Source organism: Syngnathoides biaculeatus, chromosome 2 (genome assembly GCF_019802595.1).
Source record: "Syngnathoides biaculeatus isolate LvHL_M chromosome 2, ASM1980259v1, whole genome shotgun sequence".
NCBI lineage: Eukaryota > Metazoa > Chordata > Actinopteri > Syngnathiformes > Syngnathidae > Syngnathoides > Syngnathoides biaculeatus.
In genome coordinates this window covers 16,448,258-16,467,407 of record NC_084641.1, presented here as the reverse complement: position 1 = coordinate 16,467,407, position 19,150 = coordinate 16,448,258, and the positions used below count along the sequence as shown (strand labels likewise).

The 19,150-nt window shown below is 40.3% G+C and overlaps 2 protein-coding genes across 6 annotated transcripts in view; one reads left to right on the top strand and one right to left on the bottom strand.

The window, feature by feature from the left end:
- Window positions 1-1,194, bottom strand: part of txndc16 (thioredoxin domain containing 16) — a 35,719-nt gene extending 34,525 nt beyond the window's left edge. Inside the window, exons 1-2 of one of the 5 annotated variants that reach the window (XM_061837167.1) lie at window positions 657-1,029; window positions 587-626 (exon numbers count right to left, since the gene is read on the bottom strand). In XM_061837167.1, coding sequence (XP_061693151.1) covers window positions 587-616 — 30 coding nt within the window. In that variant the 5' untranslated portion in view covers window positions 617-626; window positions 657-1,029. Of the gene's footprint in view, window positions 1-586; window positions 1,043-1,079 lie in introns of those variants that run through there. The other 4 variants (XR_009797449.1, XM_061837171.1, XM_061837158.1 and 1 more) reach the window with 4 other exon arrangements.
- Window positions 1,195-1,350: 156 nt separating this feature from the next.
- On the top strand, window positions 1,351-18,162 carry gpr137c (G protein-coupled receptor 137c). The gene is made up of 8 exons (XM_061837188.1): window positions 1,351-2,159; window positions 8,363-8,412; window positions 8,583-8,690; window positions 10,264-10,402; window positions 12,573-12,719; window positions 14,612-14,722; window positions 14,990-15,108; window positions 15,774-18,162. Exons 1-8 carry the CDS (start codon window positions 1,797-1,799, stop codon window positions 15,997-15,999), a joined length of 1,263 nt encoding a protein of 420 aa, XP_061693172.1. The 5' UTR covers window positions 1,351-1,796; the 3' UTR covers window positions 16,000-18,162.
- Window positions 18,163-19,150: the final 988 nt, after the last annotated feature.

Genomic DNA, 19,150 nt, shown 5'->3' with positions numbered 1-19,150 from the left:
GGCATAAAAGCAGGTTGAAGCAAGGAAAAGGAAATATAATATAATGGCTATTTGTTTGGGTTTATTTTAGAGTGTTATACTGGGCAGCACAATGGAACAGCTGGAGAGCATTGGCCTCACTGTTCTGAGGACCGGGGTTCAAATCCCGGCCCCACCTGCGTAGTTTGCACGTTCTCCCACATCCCAAAAACATGCATTAATTGGAGATTATAAAATGCCCCCAAGTGCGATTGTGAGTGCAACTGTTATCTGTCTCGATGAGCCCTGCGATTGGCTTGCAACCAGTTGAGGGTGTACCCCGCCTCCTGCCCGATGACAGCTGGGATAGGCTCCAGCACTCCCCGCGACCCTTGTGAGGATAAGCGGCAAAGAAAATGGATGGATGGAGGAGTAATACTGTACTGTACACTTTGTATACTAGAATGTGATAACTACTGCTAAAATGATTCAACCGTTTGATTTATTAAAAATAAAACGTTTTTTTTTTTTTAAAGATAGTAAGGGCGGGATAGGAAATTAATGGATGACCTTCCTGAAAACATGAATTTTGGGCTTTTCGGATTGGAAAAATACCAAGAACACTAACCTCAGGCGAATACTGGAATGTCAAACGCATAACGACCCAATACTGGAATGTCAAACGCATAACGACCCAAGCTATGTCGTTCCTCGGGATGGAAAAAAACAAGTGAAAAAGTGGCCTCGGGCTAAAATAAGAACTGTTGAGTAGTGTTTTAGCATTGTATGCTAGCTTTTGCTCGGGGTTGTTGCTGTAGAGATTATTTTTCAATGAACTCCCAGAGAGCCAATAGTTTAAAAAAAGATTTCATCATATATCCTTCGGTAAAGCTGGACATTAATACTGTATCACCGTTCCTTGAGAATCGCATTGGGAAATTAACCCAACATCACATTCTGTTATTGTTTTTGAATGTGTCGCAAATAGAAGTCGATTTGACGTGTCATAAATAACTTCCTCCTGTTCTTTTCAACATACAGTGTTTGATTCTCAACACGAAGGGTAGAAACAGGAAGAAAATAGATAGATGAATACATTACAACAAAGACCGAACACTCACATATCCTTCACTGAAATGCGTCAGAGCTATGGATTTGACAGAAACGTGATAACGTTTGAATGGCGCTTTTATTTTGAAGGCCTTTCATAGCTCTACCCATCCATGTGCTTTTTATAATCCAATCGGGTTTTCGGAAGGTTTCAGAAGAGTGCGTAATTTGTCAATTTGGCATCCTCACGGACCAATGGAATTAGGATATTGTGACGGCTGGAGGACATTTAACCAATAAGATGTCACACAGCCTGAGTAGGCGTATTTCTCGCATCGGCCCTTTTGCGAAGAAACTGTGCGGACTATGTGGCTCCCGAGCTCGCAGAATCACATTGAAGCGGGTCTACTATTGAGCCAAGATGGTGGAGACGGAGCGTCCTTTTCTTGAGTAAAACCAGTGCTTGGGGGCGGGTCTGTAATTGCATCACAGCTGATCTGGACCCCCCCCCCCCCGCCTCCTTCCCCCGAACTTGTTTTTGCATGAGATTGAGGGAAGACGCGTATTCGTATTTTCTCGTTTAGCCTCTTTCTGATTAAAAAAAATGGACTGGCTTTGTTTCTCAAGCTATTATTTGAATTCATTTGGCCGCGCGCAGTTGCACGATGTCCCTTAGCTCCCGAAAAAATGCTTTGATGGCAAATGTCAAAGCAATCTTTTGTGAATTCAAATCAGCTTTAACCCAGTTTTGGTGGTCGCGGCTTTGCTTGTGTTAGTCAGCAGAGGAGATGTTTTCGGCCGGAGAGGAGGTCGGGTCCAGCTTGTTGAGCTCCGGAGGAGGTGCAATTACCCCTGCCTTGGAGCTGAGCCTCACCACCGCGTACACGGTCCTGTACTCGCTCCTCTTCGGCTTCGTTTACCTGCAGCTGTGGCTCCTTCTGCACTATGGATACAAGCGCTTCAGCTACCAGAGTGTCTTCTTGTTCCTGTGCTTGCTGTGGGCTGCGCTCAGGACGACCCTCTTTTCTTTCTACTTTGAAAATGGGGTGCAGGCCAAACAGTTGCAGTCGCTGGCCCACTGGCTGCTCTACTGCTGCCCGGTGTGCCTCCAGTTCTTCACCCTTTGCCTGCTCAACCTCTACTTTTGGCAGGTAACGACGCTCGCTACCGTATCACCTCGCTGGGGCATTTATCGGTTTAGTTCGTTCTTTTTTGCTCACTTCCTCAAGTGTGTGCAATTAAAAAAAAAAAAAAACGCCCCCAGCCCCCTCCTTCATTTGTTACAACAAGTCATTATGACTTGACAGTAGTACATGATCAATATAATCTGTAGGGGGGAAAAAACCTGCCATCTTCAGACCCATCTTGGGGCTCGATTTTGTTCTGCAGGAATCCACCGAGCCTGAGGAAACACAACCAATCAGAGAGACAAGGCATAATTAATGAGGTGTCATTCCACAGGACTGTGCCTGTAATTCTCTTGGGACAAATGATGGACGTAGTTACAACTTCTTGTTTTTACTCCAGCTCAGCTGTGTCTTGTACACTGGTGCCTTGAGATGCAGGTTTGATTCGCACCCTGGCCACACTTTTATCTCAAAACTAGAATCACCTTTCTCCATTTAAATGAATGGAAATGCCATTCACCCGTTGCAGGCTCCTCCCTAAAAGAAAAACAAGTGTGCCACGAACAACTGAAACCTCGTAAGTCATGTATCTGTCTCTGATTGGTTGTTTCTCCTGAGGGTGGTGATGTTTTGTATATCAATTCCGGGACACAAAATGGGGCCAGAATACTGATCATGTACTACCATTTTGACACATGACAAAGAGGTTTTTTTTGTTGTTGTCTTTTTTGTAAATTCTGCTGTAATCACCCCAGTACTATTATTTAAACAAGGCAGCATGGTGGCGAAGCTATAGAGCTCGTGCACCTACGTCACCGAAGTCACGTGACTGGCCATATTGCCGGTTAAACAAACTATTGTTCAATGCTAAGTCTGTTGAGACAAAACGAAAATATGTCTTATGGCACGACGCCCAGAGTTTTATCCGATGCCATTAAACATTTAGAAAGTGATGGAAAAAAAAAAAGAAGGTGTGTGGAGAAATTATAGAGACACTTTTCATAAAGGACCCATATTTAATGCCGAAGTCGATGTTTTCTCCGGTAAGAAATTGGACTGTTAATTGGCTTCCACTTGTCCTGGACAACTGGATCTACACGTGTGGTGAGTAAGCCGTCGAGATTTACATGGAAAAGTTTAAAAGCGTGGAAAAGTCTGGACGCATACAAAGACTAAGTTGCCGGATCTGTTCTCAACGGGGAGACTGCTCGTGAACACGGAAGCGTACTCGGCTACACGTTAACCTTTCCCGAAGTCCATCGATCTTTTCATCTGGTATTCAATACAAATACCAATATTTAAATAAATGACCCCTGGTTTTACACAAACTCACATTCATTAAATATGATTTGGAAAAAAAAAAGAGGACGGGGAGTCGGCTTCTCCGTGCACGAAAGCGTATTGTGGCCACACGCACACACATACACCTCTAAACCTCTCTGCGGCTGACTTTTTTTAAAATATGCATTGTTCTCAAATGAGTCAATTTGGCATTATAAATACTTCGTAATTTGAGATTAAGAAAAATTCCTACCTGAAATGAATTGATCACTACACAGGCGTGTGTATTTTGGTTGGGCACCAGCCATCACGTTTAATTTCCAAAATTCAGCAATCTTTTCTGGTCTATTCAGCTGGTATGCCATACAATGATCTCTATGAATATCTGTCTCGTATGTTGTGACAACCAACAGCACAACAGGTCTCGGGTGTTGTAAATATTCTCCTACGGTTCAATGTCTCCCACAATGTCGAGCAGCTCTGTTTGACCGGCAATATGGTGCCACGAAAATGGTGACGTCAAGTGCACGAGCTCTATAGAGCATTGGCATCCCAGTTCTGAGGATTGTGATTCAAATCCCGGCCACACCTGCATGGAGTATGCATGTTGTCCACGTGCCTGCGTGGGTATTCTCCGGGCGCTTCAGTTTCCTCCCATATCCTAAAAACATGCATTGATTGGAGACTCTAAATTGCCCCTGGGTGTTATTATGAGTGTGCCTGTTGTCATGTCTCCGTGTGCCCTGCAATTGGCTGGCGACCAGATAAGGGTGCATCCGTCTCTTGCCCGAAGATGGCTGGGATAGGCTTCAGCACGCCTGCGACCCCTGTGAGGATAAGCAGGTCAGAAAGGTGTTGGATAGATTGATGGATAGATTTCAAGTGTATCTAAAAAAAACAAAACAAAAAAAAAAAACAAGTCCATTTGGTGAGTCACAGTTTTTAGCCTAGAGCTGTTTGAGTGTCCCTGAACACACCTTCACAGGTGCACTCTGTAAATCTGCTGCTTAATGAACATATATTTGAATCCCAGTTAAGGGAGGAAGGCCAGTTATAAGGCCGGTCTGACTGATCACATGACATCCGATCAAACACTGTGGCCCATCGGATAATTGTGCTCGCTAGAGGTAAACGGAAGACTTTGACTAAAACTGTATTGCCTTTTTGTTACTTGGTTACACCAGAAACCAATATTAGCCTTCTGTCAAGATGCTTGCTATATAGTATAGAGTGAAGAAAATAAGTACACCACAACTAACCACTGCAAGGATTTCATGTGGTTTCTCTTCCGCTCCCTCTCTTCACGAGGAATTGGGACCGGGCCAGACGGCGAATATACGAAATCTTGGGATAATTGATGACCATTATAACTGCATAAAATATATACCGTGTGTGTGTTTTGGCTTTTAATATGTATGTAGATGTGACTGGGAGTGCAAGTGCGGCTGTTCGTTTCTATGTGCCCTGCGATTGGCTGGCAACCAGTTCAGGTTGTACCCTGCTTCCTCTCGCGATGATAGCTGCGATACTGTAGGCTCTAGCAGTCCTGCGACACTCGTGAGGATTAGCGGTTCAGAAAATGGATGGATAGATGGATGGATAATGAATAATATTTAACCATCCACCCTTCTATAGTAATTCTGTCAACTATTGCCATGGGTGAGCTAAAATTTCTTTCAGCTCATTCTGGGAAAAAGTTCCACCCTGGACAGAACACCAGCCAATCATAGGCCAGATAAAACAAAGCAAATTTATTTTATAGCATGTCATACACAAGGTACCGCAATGTCCTTTACATGATGCAATTACAAAGACATAAAAACATTTGGAAAATAGTAGTACAATTAAAACAGCTTACAGTGCAATAAATATCATTGAAAAGTGGAAGTACTCTTTTAAGACGTTTTTAAACTGGATTTGAAAACATTCACTCTTGGGGCTGAGGTCCCGTCAGTTGGAGACTTATTCCATTTTTGTACAGCAAAATTGTAAAATGCTGGTTCACAATGTTTACTTTGGACTCCACTGAGTTAGTCGATCTCAGAGCCCAACTGGGTTTGTATTACATAAGCACTTCATTCATGTATTCAGCACCTAAACCATCCATCCATTTTCTGAGCATCTTATGCCCACAAGGGTGGGGGGAATGTCAGAGCCTTTTTTTTAAAAAAAATTCACAAGAAGTAAATCCAAACAACAGAGATGATTTGATTGCATCGGGTGTGTGCACACCATCCGATAAACTGGGTTTTGTTCAGAATTAACCTTAATTAATTAATTGTGGGTGAAGAAATTTGTGCACCATCTTCAGAGGGCGTCTGCACACCGTTGCCACCATTTAAAATTTGTCTGAATCCCAAATTTCAGATGTTCTAGTAGGCTTGTCAGACTTTTTTTTTTTTTTTTTTTAAAGCTACTGTATGGCAGAAGTCAGGCAGAAGGTTTTGTATTTCATGTTAACACGTACTGGTATTTGAAACTTTTCAGAATTCCCTCCACCTTGACTAAGGCCCCAACAGCAGTATTAGCACGTACTGCAACCTTATTTTCCTCTCGGAATAAAAAAATCGGGAAGAGTTGACTAAAACAGCTACACTTTGTTTAGGGTTAATTGGGTTCATTTTAAATAGTGGGAGGTGTCTGCTGATTCCTATTGAAGAAGGTGTCCATACTTGTGCAACCACGATTGAAACATCATGGTGAAATCTTGAGTGAGAGAGAGAGAGAGAGAGAGAGAGAGAGAGAGAGAGGAGAGAGAGAGAGAGAGAGAGAGAATAATAAGTAAAAAGAAGTAAATAGAAGTAAGTAAAATAAAATTAGTTTCTCCTTCAAAAATATGTTATTCTTCAATGGAGTTGTCCAGGTTACAGGTCATATTAATGGTGGGATTTGGGGGAAAAATTTTGTCTCTTGGTCTCAATTTTTTTATCACAAACATTTGCAAGTTATTGTTTATACGATTGGTACTTACTGTATGTACACCTCCAATAGATGCAGACTAAAGAGTCAGGAATGTGATTTACTTCCTCTCCTTACTTTTGAGCCCTTCCACATTACAACATTTGCCGTACACAGTTACAGATCCATCCTGGAAGTGCTCGCAGTTTTGTGTTCCTGGCACAATTGTCTAGTTTTCAAGTCACCTTCTGACATATTTTCTGACACAAAAGGCAGATTGTTGACACAAATGCAGTTATGTAACTTGAAAAGTCAGCGGAGACAATGCTGAGTGAGCTGGCCACACAAACTAACCACAATAGTTATGGAGCCCAAAAGAGATGAGAAGAAAAGATGATTATTGTCTGCTTACATATCATTGAAATTCAGATTGTAGCGTGTTTAAAGCACCCTCTTAGGCTCTGTAAACTGATACAAAAGAATGCAGGCCTCTGCCAATTTAATGACAAAACCTTGTTGGGAAAAAAAGAAGCTGCTAGAAAGAAGATACATTTAATCTTAAAGGCCATTTACTGATGCAGGAAATCCTGTGTGCTCTGCTATCAGCTGAAAAGAAACATTTGGCAACAGATCAATATCTATCATTGGCATATGAGTGCTGAATGATGGCAGCTGACTCAACTTACTTCATACACAAGTCTTCAAGCTATTTAATGCCACTTCCAGTTGAAGTTTATGTACTTAAAACAACTGCATAAGATTTTTTTTCCAAAGTCTGCTAGTTTAATGGTAAACAAATAGTGTAATTTCTGGCCTATAAGCTGCGACTCTTTTCACACTCGTTCAACCCTGCGGTTTATGCAGTGATGCAGCTAATTTTTGCATTTTTTCTAACGGCCGCAAAGGGGCACTCGAACGAAAAAGGTAAGGGTGAGACCGGTGGAATATATGTGCCGAGGGTCACAGCTAACAGGTCTGGCCCTGTTAGCTGTGCGCTAGTGTGTTACTGCTGTGTTTCAGTGATTGTTTTTTGTTTTGTTTTTTTCCCCCCCTGTATGTTTTTTTTAACCGGTCCCGTGAGTGAGGCGGTGCTAGGTTAAACTCTCTGTCTACCGTCTTTCTTTATAAATATCTTGTTTCAACGTCGGTTTCAATGTGGGCACTTGCGGCTTTTACACAGCTGCGGCCTATGTATGTACCAAATGGTATTTCCTTTACAAATGTACTGGGTGAGGCTTATAACCAGGTGCGCTCTGGAGGCCGGCAATTACGGTAATCGGAAACACTGTAGAAAAACTCCTCTGTAAATCAGCTAATTGGAAAACACAAGTCTCAAAACACAATTTCAAGTTGCGCACAAAAAAGTACTTACGTACGGATCCATTCATTATCTGAACTGCTTATCTTCACAAGGGTCACGGCTAACTTCAGGCCGGACGCGGGATACACCTTGAACTGGTTGCCAGCCAACTGCAGGTCACATATAAACAACCATTCATACTCACAATCACACCTATAAAGAATGTTGCGTGTTTTTGGGATGTGGGAGTAAACCGGAGTGCCCGGCGAGAACCCACACAGGCACAGGGAAAACATGCAAACTGCTCAAAGCCAGGGCCGGGATTTGAGCCCCGGTCCTCCGAACTGTGAGGCAGACGCTCTCGCCAGTCGACCACTGTGCCGCTGACTTGACTTGACTTAACTGCTTAAGGGTGCTTTAAGAATACTGTATTTATTTATCCACTGAGATGATGATTTTGTTTTACGAATAATAACACATACAGTACATGGGAGCTTGTAATAGCACAAATGAGGAGCTATGCAGCACATTGTAAATCCAATGTATTTTCATCTCAGACTTCAACTTGCAGCATGTCCCATACTGTGTTCATTTAATTACATAGGAATGTCCTCACACAGTGTCAAGTTCACATGGATCCACTAAAATAAGGGAACATACTCCTCTTCCTGCCTTCTTCTCGTCTTAACCAAACTTCATCACTTGTGATGCCTTTGTATTATAAAACTTTGTGTTCTATATTTCTCAGGTGGTGTTTAAAGCAAAAGCCAAGTACTCCCCAGAACTCAACAAATACAGGTAACGTTTGTTTAATCACCGGCCATAAATAACATTAGCTACAGATGCACTTTTCATGACAAGAGACATCAAATATTCTCACTGTACAAATACAGTAACGCTCAGTTTTCTTTTATAATTTGAGAGATGTATTGATCCAACAATGTATTTGTTTTTATTTTTTTCTCCAGGGTTGCTCTATCATTATTCTTCCTGTCCCTCTGTATATTTTTTCTCGTGGTGAATTTAACATGCGTATTGTTGGTGCAAGGAGCTTTGGAGCGTTCTGAATTGCCAAGGTAAGGGTTAAGCCTACTGTTATAAGAAATGAATAATTACAGCAAAAAGAAAAAGAATATATACTGTTAAAAAAATAGCATAATTGCCCATCGTTTTCTAATGTTTTCTGAGAATAAGAAAATGTGCACCACATTTAACAAACAAGCAGTTAAGTTTGTTTTAATCTGTGGCTTGACCTGACCTGACAATGGCATGAATCACTGAGGATCTATTCAGACGTGCAAAAAAAGTATTATCAGCAAGTATACTGGTATTTCTATTGAAATTGTGACAGAAAGTTAAAAATAATTTTGTCAGTTATGCCATCGAGATAAAAGCATTACAAAATAAAAACCATTACTAGATAATTAGAACAATTATTTAATAAAAATTCATCCATCCAGTTTCTGAGCCGCGGTCGTGGGAGTTCTGGAGCCTAGTAAGATGCCATGGGGCAGGAGCGGGGTACACCCTGAATTGGTTGCCAGCCATTTGCAGGGCACAGACAGACAACAGTCGCACTCACAATTACACCTAGGAGCAATTTATATCATGTTTTTGGGATGTGTGAGGAAATCAGAGTGCCTGGAGAAAACCCACGCAGGCACGTGGAGAACATGCAAACTCCACACAAGCGGGGTTCGTACCCCAGTCCTCAGAACTGTGAGGCAGATGCTGTAACCAGTTGCGCCACTGTTCCGGCCTTCAATAAAATAATTTGGTGAAGTAAAAGATATTTTGGAAAATGAAAAAAACGATCCCTGTTTTCAAAAAGGTGCTACTCTGGAGAATGTGGTTAGCTCACAGCTGAGAGAATCTGGGTTAAAATCTCACATGCTGTGTCACAAGTCCTCCCACTGGACATACAGTATGTATAAGGGCCGAGATGTTCATAGGCAGAACTGGCGCATTCAGTACGGCGGACAGACTGACATATCCCACCCTATGGCTAACGCTTTCCTTTGTAAATTGAGAGCAAATGGCCTCTCTGAGCACTGCACTCTCAGCGCAGTCAGAGCGTCAGATTGAATTTGGAGCTGTACCCAATGTGTTTTTAGCTTTGTTTATGTTGTGACCAGACATACAAAAAAGTGCTAAAATAGCCAAGCATAACTGAAAAAATACATGATCCTTGTATGTGTAGGTGTTTTAGAATAGATGGATGAGTTTGTTTTTTTTAACTGCCATAACAGCAGAAGCTGGTGGTTTCTCAACACATCTGCCATCAATCATTGTCCATTCCTCCATGTCACTCCTGTGTCTGTGCTTTTTTCCCCCACATTATAAGGCCCTGAGGTCTCAATCAAGATCACGACCACAGTTAGCTTGACACCTCTGTCACCTTTGACTTGTCATTTACTTTTTTTTTTTTTTTTTTTTTTACATTGTGTCATCATCCACAGCAATTGAAAAAAGTTTTAGTATAAGTCTATTTTGACAAAGTTCCACAAAGTGCAGATATTTGTGTTAAAATGTAGAGAGTAAAAATAAAAAGTAGTCAGAAAAACAAATACTCAAGGAAAAAAAATCAACTGCACTTCACTGGATGGATAAGAGGTAGGAAAATGAATTTTTGTTTTGTGATGTTTCAAGTGACAGAAGCGTGAGACGCGCTGTTTTGGCTCGGGTCCTGATCAACGACAGCCTTTTTGTCCTGTGTGCTGTGTCTTTGGCCGTCTGCATCTTCCGCATCGCCAAGATGTCTTCAGCCAATGTTTTCCTCCAATCCAAGGTAGGGGGGAGATGAAGGACACCTTTAGACACGGTCGACCATTCGCAATTACAGACCAGTCTTAAAAATCTTAAAGACCCTGCAAATTTATTATTGTGTTTTGTGTGGGAATACATTAAATATGCCTACTACACCAAAAAAATGCATGTTCCCTGAAATGTTATGTGTTTTGTGTAATTTCCTCACTTGGCTTGCGGGCATTCTGACGCCTTTGCCAGCTGACAGTGGGGAAGAGGCAGGGTACACTCTGAACTGGTGGCCAGCCAATTGCAGGCACATATAAACCATTCACACACACTTTCACACCTATGGACAATTTAGAGACTCCACTTAAACTTCTCTGAATGTTTTTTGGGATATGAGAGGAAACCAGAGTACCTAGAGAAAACCCATGCAGGCACAGGAAGAACATGCAAACTGCACACAGGTGAGGCCGGGTTTGAACCCGGGTCCTCAGAACTGTGAGGCAGATGTGGTAAGCACTCACCTCGGGAATCAGTAATCTGAGGTAGGAAAAGTAGTGTGCACTGGAGAAGTACAGAAACAGTATTGCAGTACTTGACGACAATCCGTTCCGGAATGCAGTTCGAGAAGTGATTTGTTCGAAATCCGAATCAATATTTCCAATTACAATTACAATTAATGGAAAAAGAAATAATGGGTTTCAAGCCTAAAAAATAGGCTTTTTAAAGCATTTTTAAGCTTGTTCTGATAATAAACTGCATAGTAGAAATGTATAGTTTATAGTTTAAATACTTTATACATTGAAATAATTTAAGAAATCCCATTTATTTTTTGCTTAAAATGTATGCTTTAGTTGTAGGCTAGGCCGGGAGTGCATTGCCGTATCTGTAGCGACTCTGCCCCCAGCTTTGTAAACTTTTTTTTTTTTTATTATTAACAAAACTGCAGAAGAACTTTAAACAAGCAATAGTGACAGGGTGAAAAAAAAGCAGAGAAAATTTTTAATTTTTACGAAAAGTAACATAAAAAAACCTTAACTCGTAACTCGATTTAACGACACCTTCGAAACAAAACAAAAATGCAGAAATGCTGATGGGACAAAGCATTATTAAAGTTCACAAGAAAAAATCAATGCAAACCTATCAACTATCAAATCTCTTCGGTGGGGGTGACTCGCCCTCTGGAAGTTCTTTTCTTTTCCCAAAGAATTTATCGAGTGTCACTTCTTTGGAGCCATGATTGGGGGTTAATAGTCCTCAATCGGAAGAAAAAACAGTCAACAAATGTAGCTACCGGGGCACGTTTGCATGCAGAGTCTGGGTCATACACAATAACAAAGCGCGTCGTGGGTCAGCTTGTCAGGCCGCACGTGTTATGTTATGTCCGTGGCGTTGGAATTCACAATAACAAAGCGCGTTGTGAGTCAGCTGGTCAGGCCACGCGCGTTATGTTATTTCCATTTTCATTCGTGGGCGTTCGAGTACTGGATTTTCGTTCGAAAAAATCTCAAAATTTTCGTTCAAAAACCGGTTTGTTCGAGAACGGGGACGTTCGAGAACTGAGTATTCACTGTACTTGAGCTCCTTAAGTCAAATAAAATGAAGTACAGAGTCTGAAATGTAAATACAAAAGTAAAATTTAAAATGCTGTTTTCCGACAATACCCATTTTGATAACTTTAACAGGAGGCAAGATTTTAACTATGAACCTCAGAACTATGAGGCAGATGTGCTAAACAGTTAATTACAAGGTAAATACAACTAAAGTGTACTGCATTTGTTGTTGGCAGTCTCATACCACTAAAGGGAACGACTTTGAGAATGACTGCAGTACAGCAGCATGTGGTTATTTCCCAAATTTATCTTCGTCAGAAGTTGCGGGTTTGAATCTCGTTTTGGATCATTTATATTTTATTGGGGTTCACCGGCTTCCCCCTTGTCGCTGTAAACCTACACGGATGTCTGTCTTGTCTATTTGTGCCTCGTGTTTGACTGGCGACCAGTCGTGGGTGTGGCCTGCTTTCTTGTGTAATGTCAGCTGGGATAGGCCCCAACTCACCCTTGTACCTGAAGAGGATAAGCTGTGTAGGATAAATAATGTAATGTATGAATGATGGTATAGTTGAAGATGTGTCCTAAGACGCTCCTACTGTATGCAGTAGACGGTACTGTAAACTGTTTTCATTGACAGTCCATGTGTTTCTGCAGGGGACATCGGTCTGTCAGGCGACTGCTGTAGGAGCGATGGTAATCCTCCTCTACACATCGAGAGCTTGTTACAACCTCGTGACGGCGCTGTCTCCATTGGGCAGACCTGATTTGTGCAACTACAGCTGGTACGGTGTTCCTGATAAGGTAAATGGCCACCGCTACTCCACCTGGGGAGGCGTGTCAGCTGGGATACATGTTTTGTACAGATCCATTTCCGAGAAAATGCATTCGTTGTTCCTTTCAAAATGAAGTCAAGTGTCAAGCAATTTACTAATGCTACCAATAAGTGAATGAATTCAATAAGTATGTACCCACTGAATTTATTTAATGGAGGGGATATCGCTTCATAATAGAGAACTCACTATTGGTGTCTTTATAGGCTAAATCATTCAACAGTATTGATCTTGGCATATTAATGAAAAAAATTGAGAGATGTGGCATTTGATATTTGCCATACAATTGAATTAAAAATTACTGGGATGACAGATTTTATTATGTACAATTTAATAACATTTGCTCAAATAAATTAACTATCACTTATGGGTGGCTGTGTGTAGCTGTGCTGAGTTATTTATACTATATATTAATGACATCTTCAATATTTCCCAAATTTTCAAGTGTTTTATTTGCACATGACACAAGTCTATACATTTCAGGAATAAACCTGGAACAGTTTCTGACTGCTTTCGAAAGTGAATTAAATATTTTTGACATGGTTTGACACAAACAAATTATCGTTACATTCAAATAAATCTAAATTTATTATTTTGGGCACTGGGCGGGTAAATAAACGGTCAAAAATCATGATTACTTCTACGAAGCGAGAAAGAGTGTATGAAAATAATTCTTGATGATAAACTAAGCTGGAAACGTGAAAGCCAAGATGTCAAAAAAAGCACATCAATTCTCCATAAATCTCGAGTATATTTTCAAGTTATTCACACAGTGTGTTTGGACTGCACCCACTCCCTTACCTTCGTCACGGATTCACATCTGAAATGCAGTGCGGGTTGCATTAAGGTCAGTGATCAGGTCAATGCAAGATAAGTGAACAAGTGCAACAAGATAAGTGAGAAGACTCTGAACGGTGTGCTCAGCTGCAAATTTTTATTCAAAAGTCACCACGATGGGATTTTTGGAGATAAAAAAAAAAAAAAGGCAATTTGCATCTAGTGCCTCTTTACATCGAAGCACAACAAGCAGAAAAAATATATCATCACAAAGAATGTGGTATATTTGGTGCCTCTCATTAATAGAGATTCATCAAAATTAAAAAGTGATTAATGTGAATAAAAAATGTATTTAACAGTCCCAACAATTTAAATACAGTCAAATTCTGAAATTTATAGAATTAAAGATCATCCTTTCTGCTTGATCTAGCAGCCAAACAGGACAAATGATTAAAAAAAAAAAAAAAATCACGTTGCTCCCTGTCTATTTTTAAAAAGGTGTCAAATAAGAAGGATAAAGAAATATACAAATCAGGTATGGGATGAGTGTAGGTGGATGTGTTATTTATTTTAAATGTTCATTATATAATATATGTATGCTGTGTATGTAGTACATTTGTATTTGTACATATGATTAATAAATGCTCAAATATTAAATATATTTTTAGGATAATGAAGCACTTAGCAATGCTGGATTATACATTATATACTGTAAGTGCTTATGTGTGTGGTTGCGACAGGAAGGGCATCCGGCTTAAAAAATGTGCCAAACAAATGAGCGTTCATATGAGATGTCACTCTGTGGCGACCCCTAACGGGACAAGCCGAAAGAAACTTACGATGTGTATTTCAATCATTAAAATCTACAACTTTGATAGAACTGTTATTTTTTGGATACTTTAAATATACTGTGTATGATTAGCTTTTTAAAATTATGATATCATTATTACTGACTAGCTGGTTTAGGATGCCTACTATATACCATAATATAATGTACACTATTAGCTTGAAATATCACTACTACTGTATATAAGTCTGATGTGTACTTAGAATTCAGAATTTGTTTGTTGTTCTGATGTATTGAAGCTCAGCGGCGAGGCCTACATGGTGTTTGGAATCATTTTGTTCTTCTGGGAGCTCCTGCCCACTAGCTTGATGGTGCTTTTCTTCCGCGTCCAGAAGCCCAATCAGAACCTGGTAAAATAAAAATAGTCATGACTAATGTTGACAGTAATTTGTTCTTTTTTTTTCCTAAAATGTAACATTAATGTGGCCAAACCCTGACATTACAACAAAGGTACATAGTCCATTTAGTACACGACGAACTTTTTTTTTTCTGTGCTATACTGTTGTGTTTTCAGTGTACAATAAAAATTAAGGACTGTAAATCAATGTCTTATTTCTTGACAATGACAAATAAATGATCCAACACAGATGCTTTAACAGATCTTGAATGTGTGCCAGGTTTTCGCAGGAATCCTCAACAGCCACACACTCGGCTCCAGAGATTCTTTTTTTGACAACCCGAGGCGATACGACAGTGAGGACGACCTGTCCAGAAGCAACAGGGGCGATCGGGCCAGGTGAGCACAAACAAACATGTAGGCACACGCACTAGGGGGTGATCAAAAGATTTATTTGTAATTGATTATAACGAAAAACGGTAAGTACCACGTTGAATGAGCCTGCCTTTTTGTGCACTGTGACCACGTCTTCTGAAGTCATTGTGCAAACGTGTTCACTGCACGCCATTCATAACTTCAAAACATATCAGAGTCGCCATAAACAAAAAGGTGCACAGGAGGCTGTCCATGCTGGATGTATAAAAAGTTCATCAACAGGTATTGGGGGAGCTTGGCTTGGCCTAGTTTCCTGTATTTACGTCCAGGATGTTGATTTGGCACCGTTGCCAGACAGGCCGGACCTCCTCTCCGTAGTCTGACTTGTCACTGCCTTGATCAGTTCTACAAGGGTCATGTCGTCAGCGGAATCAAAGATGGTGTTGTTGTTGGAGTGATTGAGAGAGCAGTCATATTTCAAGCTAATTTTGTTGCGTCATTATTTCCGCATCGTGTTCTTTCCATACGATGCCGTCTGTTTTGTATCGTGCACCAGTCCCACTTTTTTTCTTTTTTTTTTTTTTTTTTTTTTTTTAGCGAGTAGATTTTTAACATCTGGTTTCAACTGTATTTGAAGGCACCACTGTACATGGAACCTCCCCAATTTCATCCTACTGTTTCTCTTTCAGCCTTCCCTCTTCCTCTGCACAGCCCAATTGCATGTCTAGTTGGTACGGCTCTATCCAGTGTAACGGGAGCCTTGTGTCGACCCAGCCGCCGTCGTCCTCCACGGCCCCGCTCCTATTCGCTTATGGAAACGTCCAGAGCGCCCAGCATCACCACCACAACTACTACTCCACACCACAAAGTAACCAGCACCATCATGGTTGTTATTACTCTACCCCTCAGAACTGAGAAGATAAAAGTCCTTCTTTTTGGAACCATTGCCCTTCCCTTCCAAACTTAGAGAACAAAGATTGTTTGATGAGGAATATGAGGACCAAAATTCCTGACCGTGGTCCTCAATCATGCTTTTATGGGGGTCCATCCATCCATTAATAAAACAAAACCAAGAATAATCAGTCTCGAGTTAGTATAGAAAATGCATTTGTTTGAAATAAACGCAAAGGCTTTCACTGGATACTTAATCAGGACACTTAATGAGTCGTTAAAAAAAGTGAATCAAAAATCAGATTAAACTAAAATGTTGCTCAGAGCGCTGACCTCAAAGGTCAAAATTTTAACCAAAGCCGAAAAGCTTGGTTTCTGTTTTTTTGTTTTATATGTATGTCCTGAATTCATGTTTTGTTTTTGTTTTTGGGGGGGGTGGGGGCATTCCAGCTCAGTCCCATCATCTCTCAGCATTCACGCATAATTTTGGAATTCATAACATGAGTATTGTTGTGCTTGCATTTTGCAGTGGTGTACAGTACTGTTAAATTTTAGATACCATCCGTCCATCCATTTTCTGTTGCGCTTATCCCCACTTGGGTCGCAGGTGACCCGGCCTGGCCCATCTGATTGAAATTACGGCGACAGGCAGGGTGCATCCTGGACTGGTCGCCATCCAATTGCAGTGCATTTTGGAAAATGTGCTCATGATGTCTTGACAGCTTCAATCAAAACACGATTATCTTTTTGATTTGCTTTGGTTTTTAGTACAGCTCTGCTGTGTGATTATTTACTGAAGGCGTTCCTAATGTGTTGTGGCTGATGATTTATTTGCATAAACCAAATGAAATCCTCAAGGGTCATGTAGTGGTACCGACCTTGAAATAAGACCTTTCAGTGATTGGCTCCCCTTTTCAATGTTTGCCACATAATCTTGAGAGTTGAGATGTTCTTTTAACTCCTCAGTTATTAAATTTTCAGGAAATATTTTGACAGGTATATATCACTAAGAAGTGCCTTGGGTAACAATATGGTTCTCAAAACATTTTCTTCCTTTTATAGCATTTTTTTTTTTTTCATTTGATGATGACTTGATAGTGATTTTGGCATTTTCCACTCACTGCTCTGCCAATTATAGCGGGTACAATAAGTGTTGCAATGAGTCTAAATTTACAAAAAATGAACATTATTTTATCACCACGTCAAGTCATTAGATAAAGTGAATTATTTGGAGCATGTGTAAACTACCTTAATGATCCAAACAAATATTTTGGGTCAGACGGGGAAGTCGCAAAGGCACAATACGGTGATAGTGACTCAGGTGGAACGTGGTCAGCATGTCTTATTTAACAGTGAGATGTTCTCCGTGTGAATGTGTTGAGTTTCGATGTTCTACCCATGCTTGTGAGCGTTATCTCTTTACTTCCCCACTCCACGCCAACCATGGTGTTCCAAAAAAACAGCATGTTAGGTCCAAAAGGATCCCTAGCTGTAATTGGTTGTTTATTTGCAATTGGTGAATGACTGGTGACCAGTCCAGGCATGTCAACTGGGATCAGTTGAAGCTTATCCAGGAACCAGTACAGGAAAAGCAGCAAGCAAATGAATGGATGGAAGCTGTCTGTTAACACAATTAAGTACACCCCAACACATCATGACTGAATGTGATCTGCAGCAGTTTTACAGTTGCAAATATCAGCACAGTACCACAAAGCGAAGTATATCTGCACCATCTATGGTTGGTGTCATAGTAATCAAGAAAAAGATTGTCACGGTCCACAGGCTAGACAGCTCGGCCCAAAACCTTTATAAGCTTTGTTGCAACCTTTTGCACTCGGATGGGTTTATACGATGAGAGAAGAAGGCCATCATTTCAAATTTCATACTTCCATTCCTCAAGGAAAATATGTTTGCACAAGATGTGGTCAAGTGATGTATGTATTGAATCATTTGCATGTTTCTCGTTGAAAGTCTGTATGTTTGTGATCTAAACAATAAGGAAACTTTTATATGTTTTTCTTTTTTTTTTTTAATTCACCATAGCTTTAATGATTTAACAAGTTTGTATTTTTACATTGTTTTCCCAAGATCGCTAATTGAATGATTTCTTTGTGTTTGGTGTCTGACCTATTTTCTCATTGCAAGTTAACAAACGTGTTAAATCGGTTAGTGGATTTGATCAACAAGTGGTTGTAGCCTCTATATGAACCTGAACCTGGCAAGCCCAGAGAGGAGTAAAAAATATCTCGTTTTTGCCCGTGAAAAAAAAACAACATTAAAATTGTGACTACATGGAAAAAAAGAATCTCCTTTTTGCAAGCTTGGCGTTTAAATAACACCCTTTCTTTTCTGAAAGGAAGATGCAGTCGGTAGCTACATTAAAATCCCAATGGAAATTCCAGAAAATGAACGCTCGTGACAAATGTGGGTCAACAAGATGGTAGAGTTCAAATTCAGACTGTATTCCAAACAGGTTTTGGAAGAAACTACTGCTAGCATGTTCTTGAAATGTGGTCGATACTGAAGGCTTTTGTTTCTTGAAAGGTCGTTGAAGGAAATTCTCTTTTTCAATTTTTAGGTAGCTTGTGCAATGCATGCCTCTGCGTCATAAAAGAAGTCACCATTTTTTTGTTCTATGATCATCCCTCAAAAAATAGTTGTTTTATGACCATGACGACCATACTGAATGTAACCTGTTTTGTGACAGACAAATCACTAATGTTATTAAAATAAATGAGCACTATGTTTGAATAAAGACTTACTGCACTGTTTCTGAGGTAAAAGCCAAACAAAGTTAGACACATGATTTTTCTCTTGGAGGAGTTGAAATCACCAGTTAATCTGAAATCAGCAACATACACTGCAAATTATAGTACCCAGCCATCATTTGATAATTGACATATAACCTAATAACTGATGATTATGCTTTGTCAGTGTTCTTCATTGACATGATGTAGTTTGAGCATGAACTCATTTACAGTATGATCAGTTGCACATAACACTGCGGAACCACTGAATGAATCTAAAATTGCCATGTTCATTCGAAAATTGCATTACAATATAAATTTTTTCCTCGCACATTTTTCCCCCACAGCTATCTGTCAAGATGGGCAAAAGTTCCACTGATTGGCTGTAGTTAGACTTGCCAGCTGATTATGAATGGATACCTTTACAG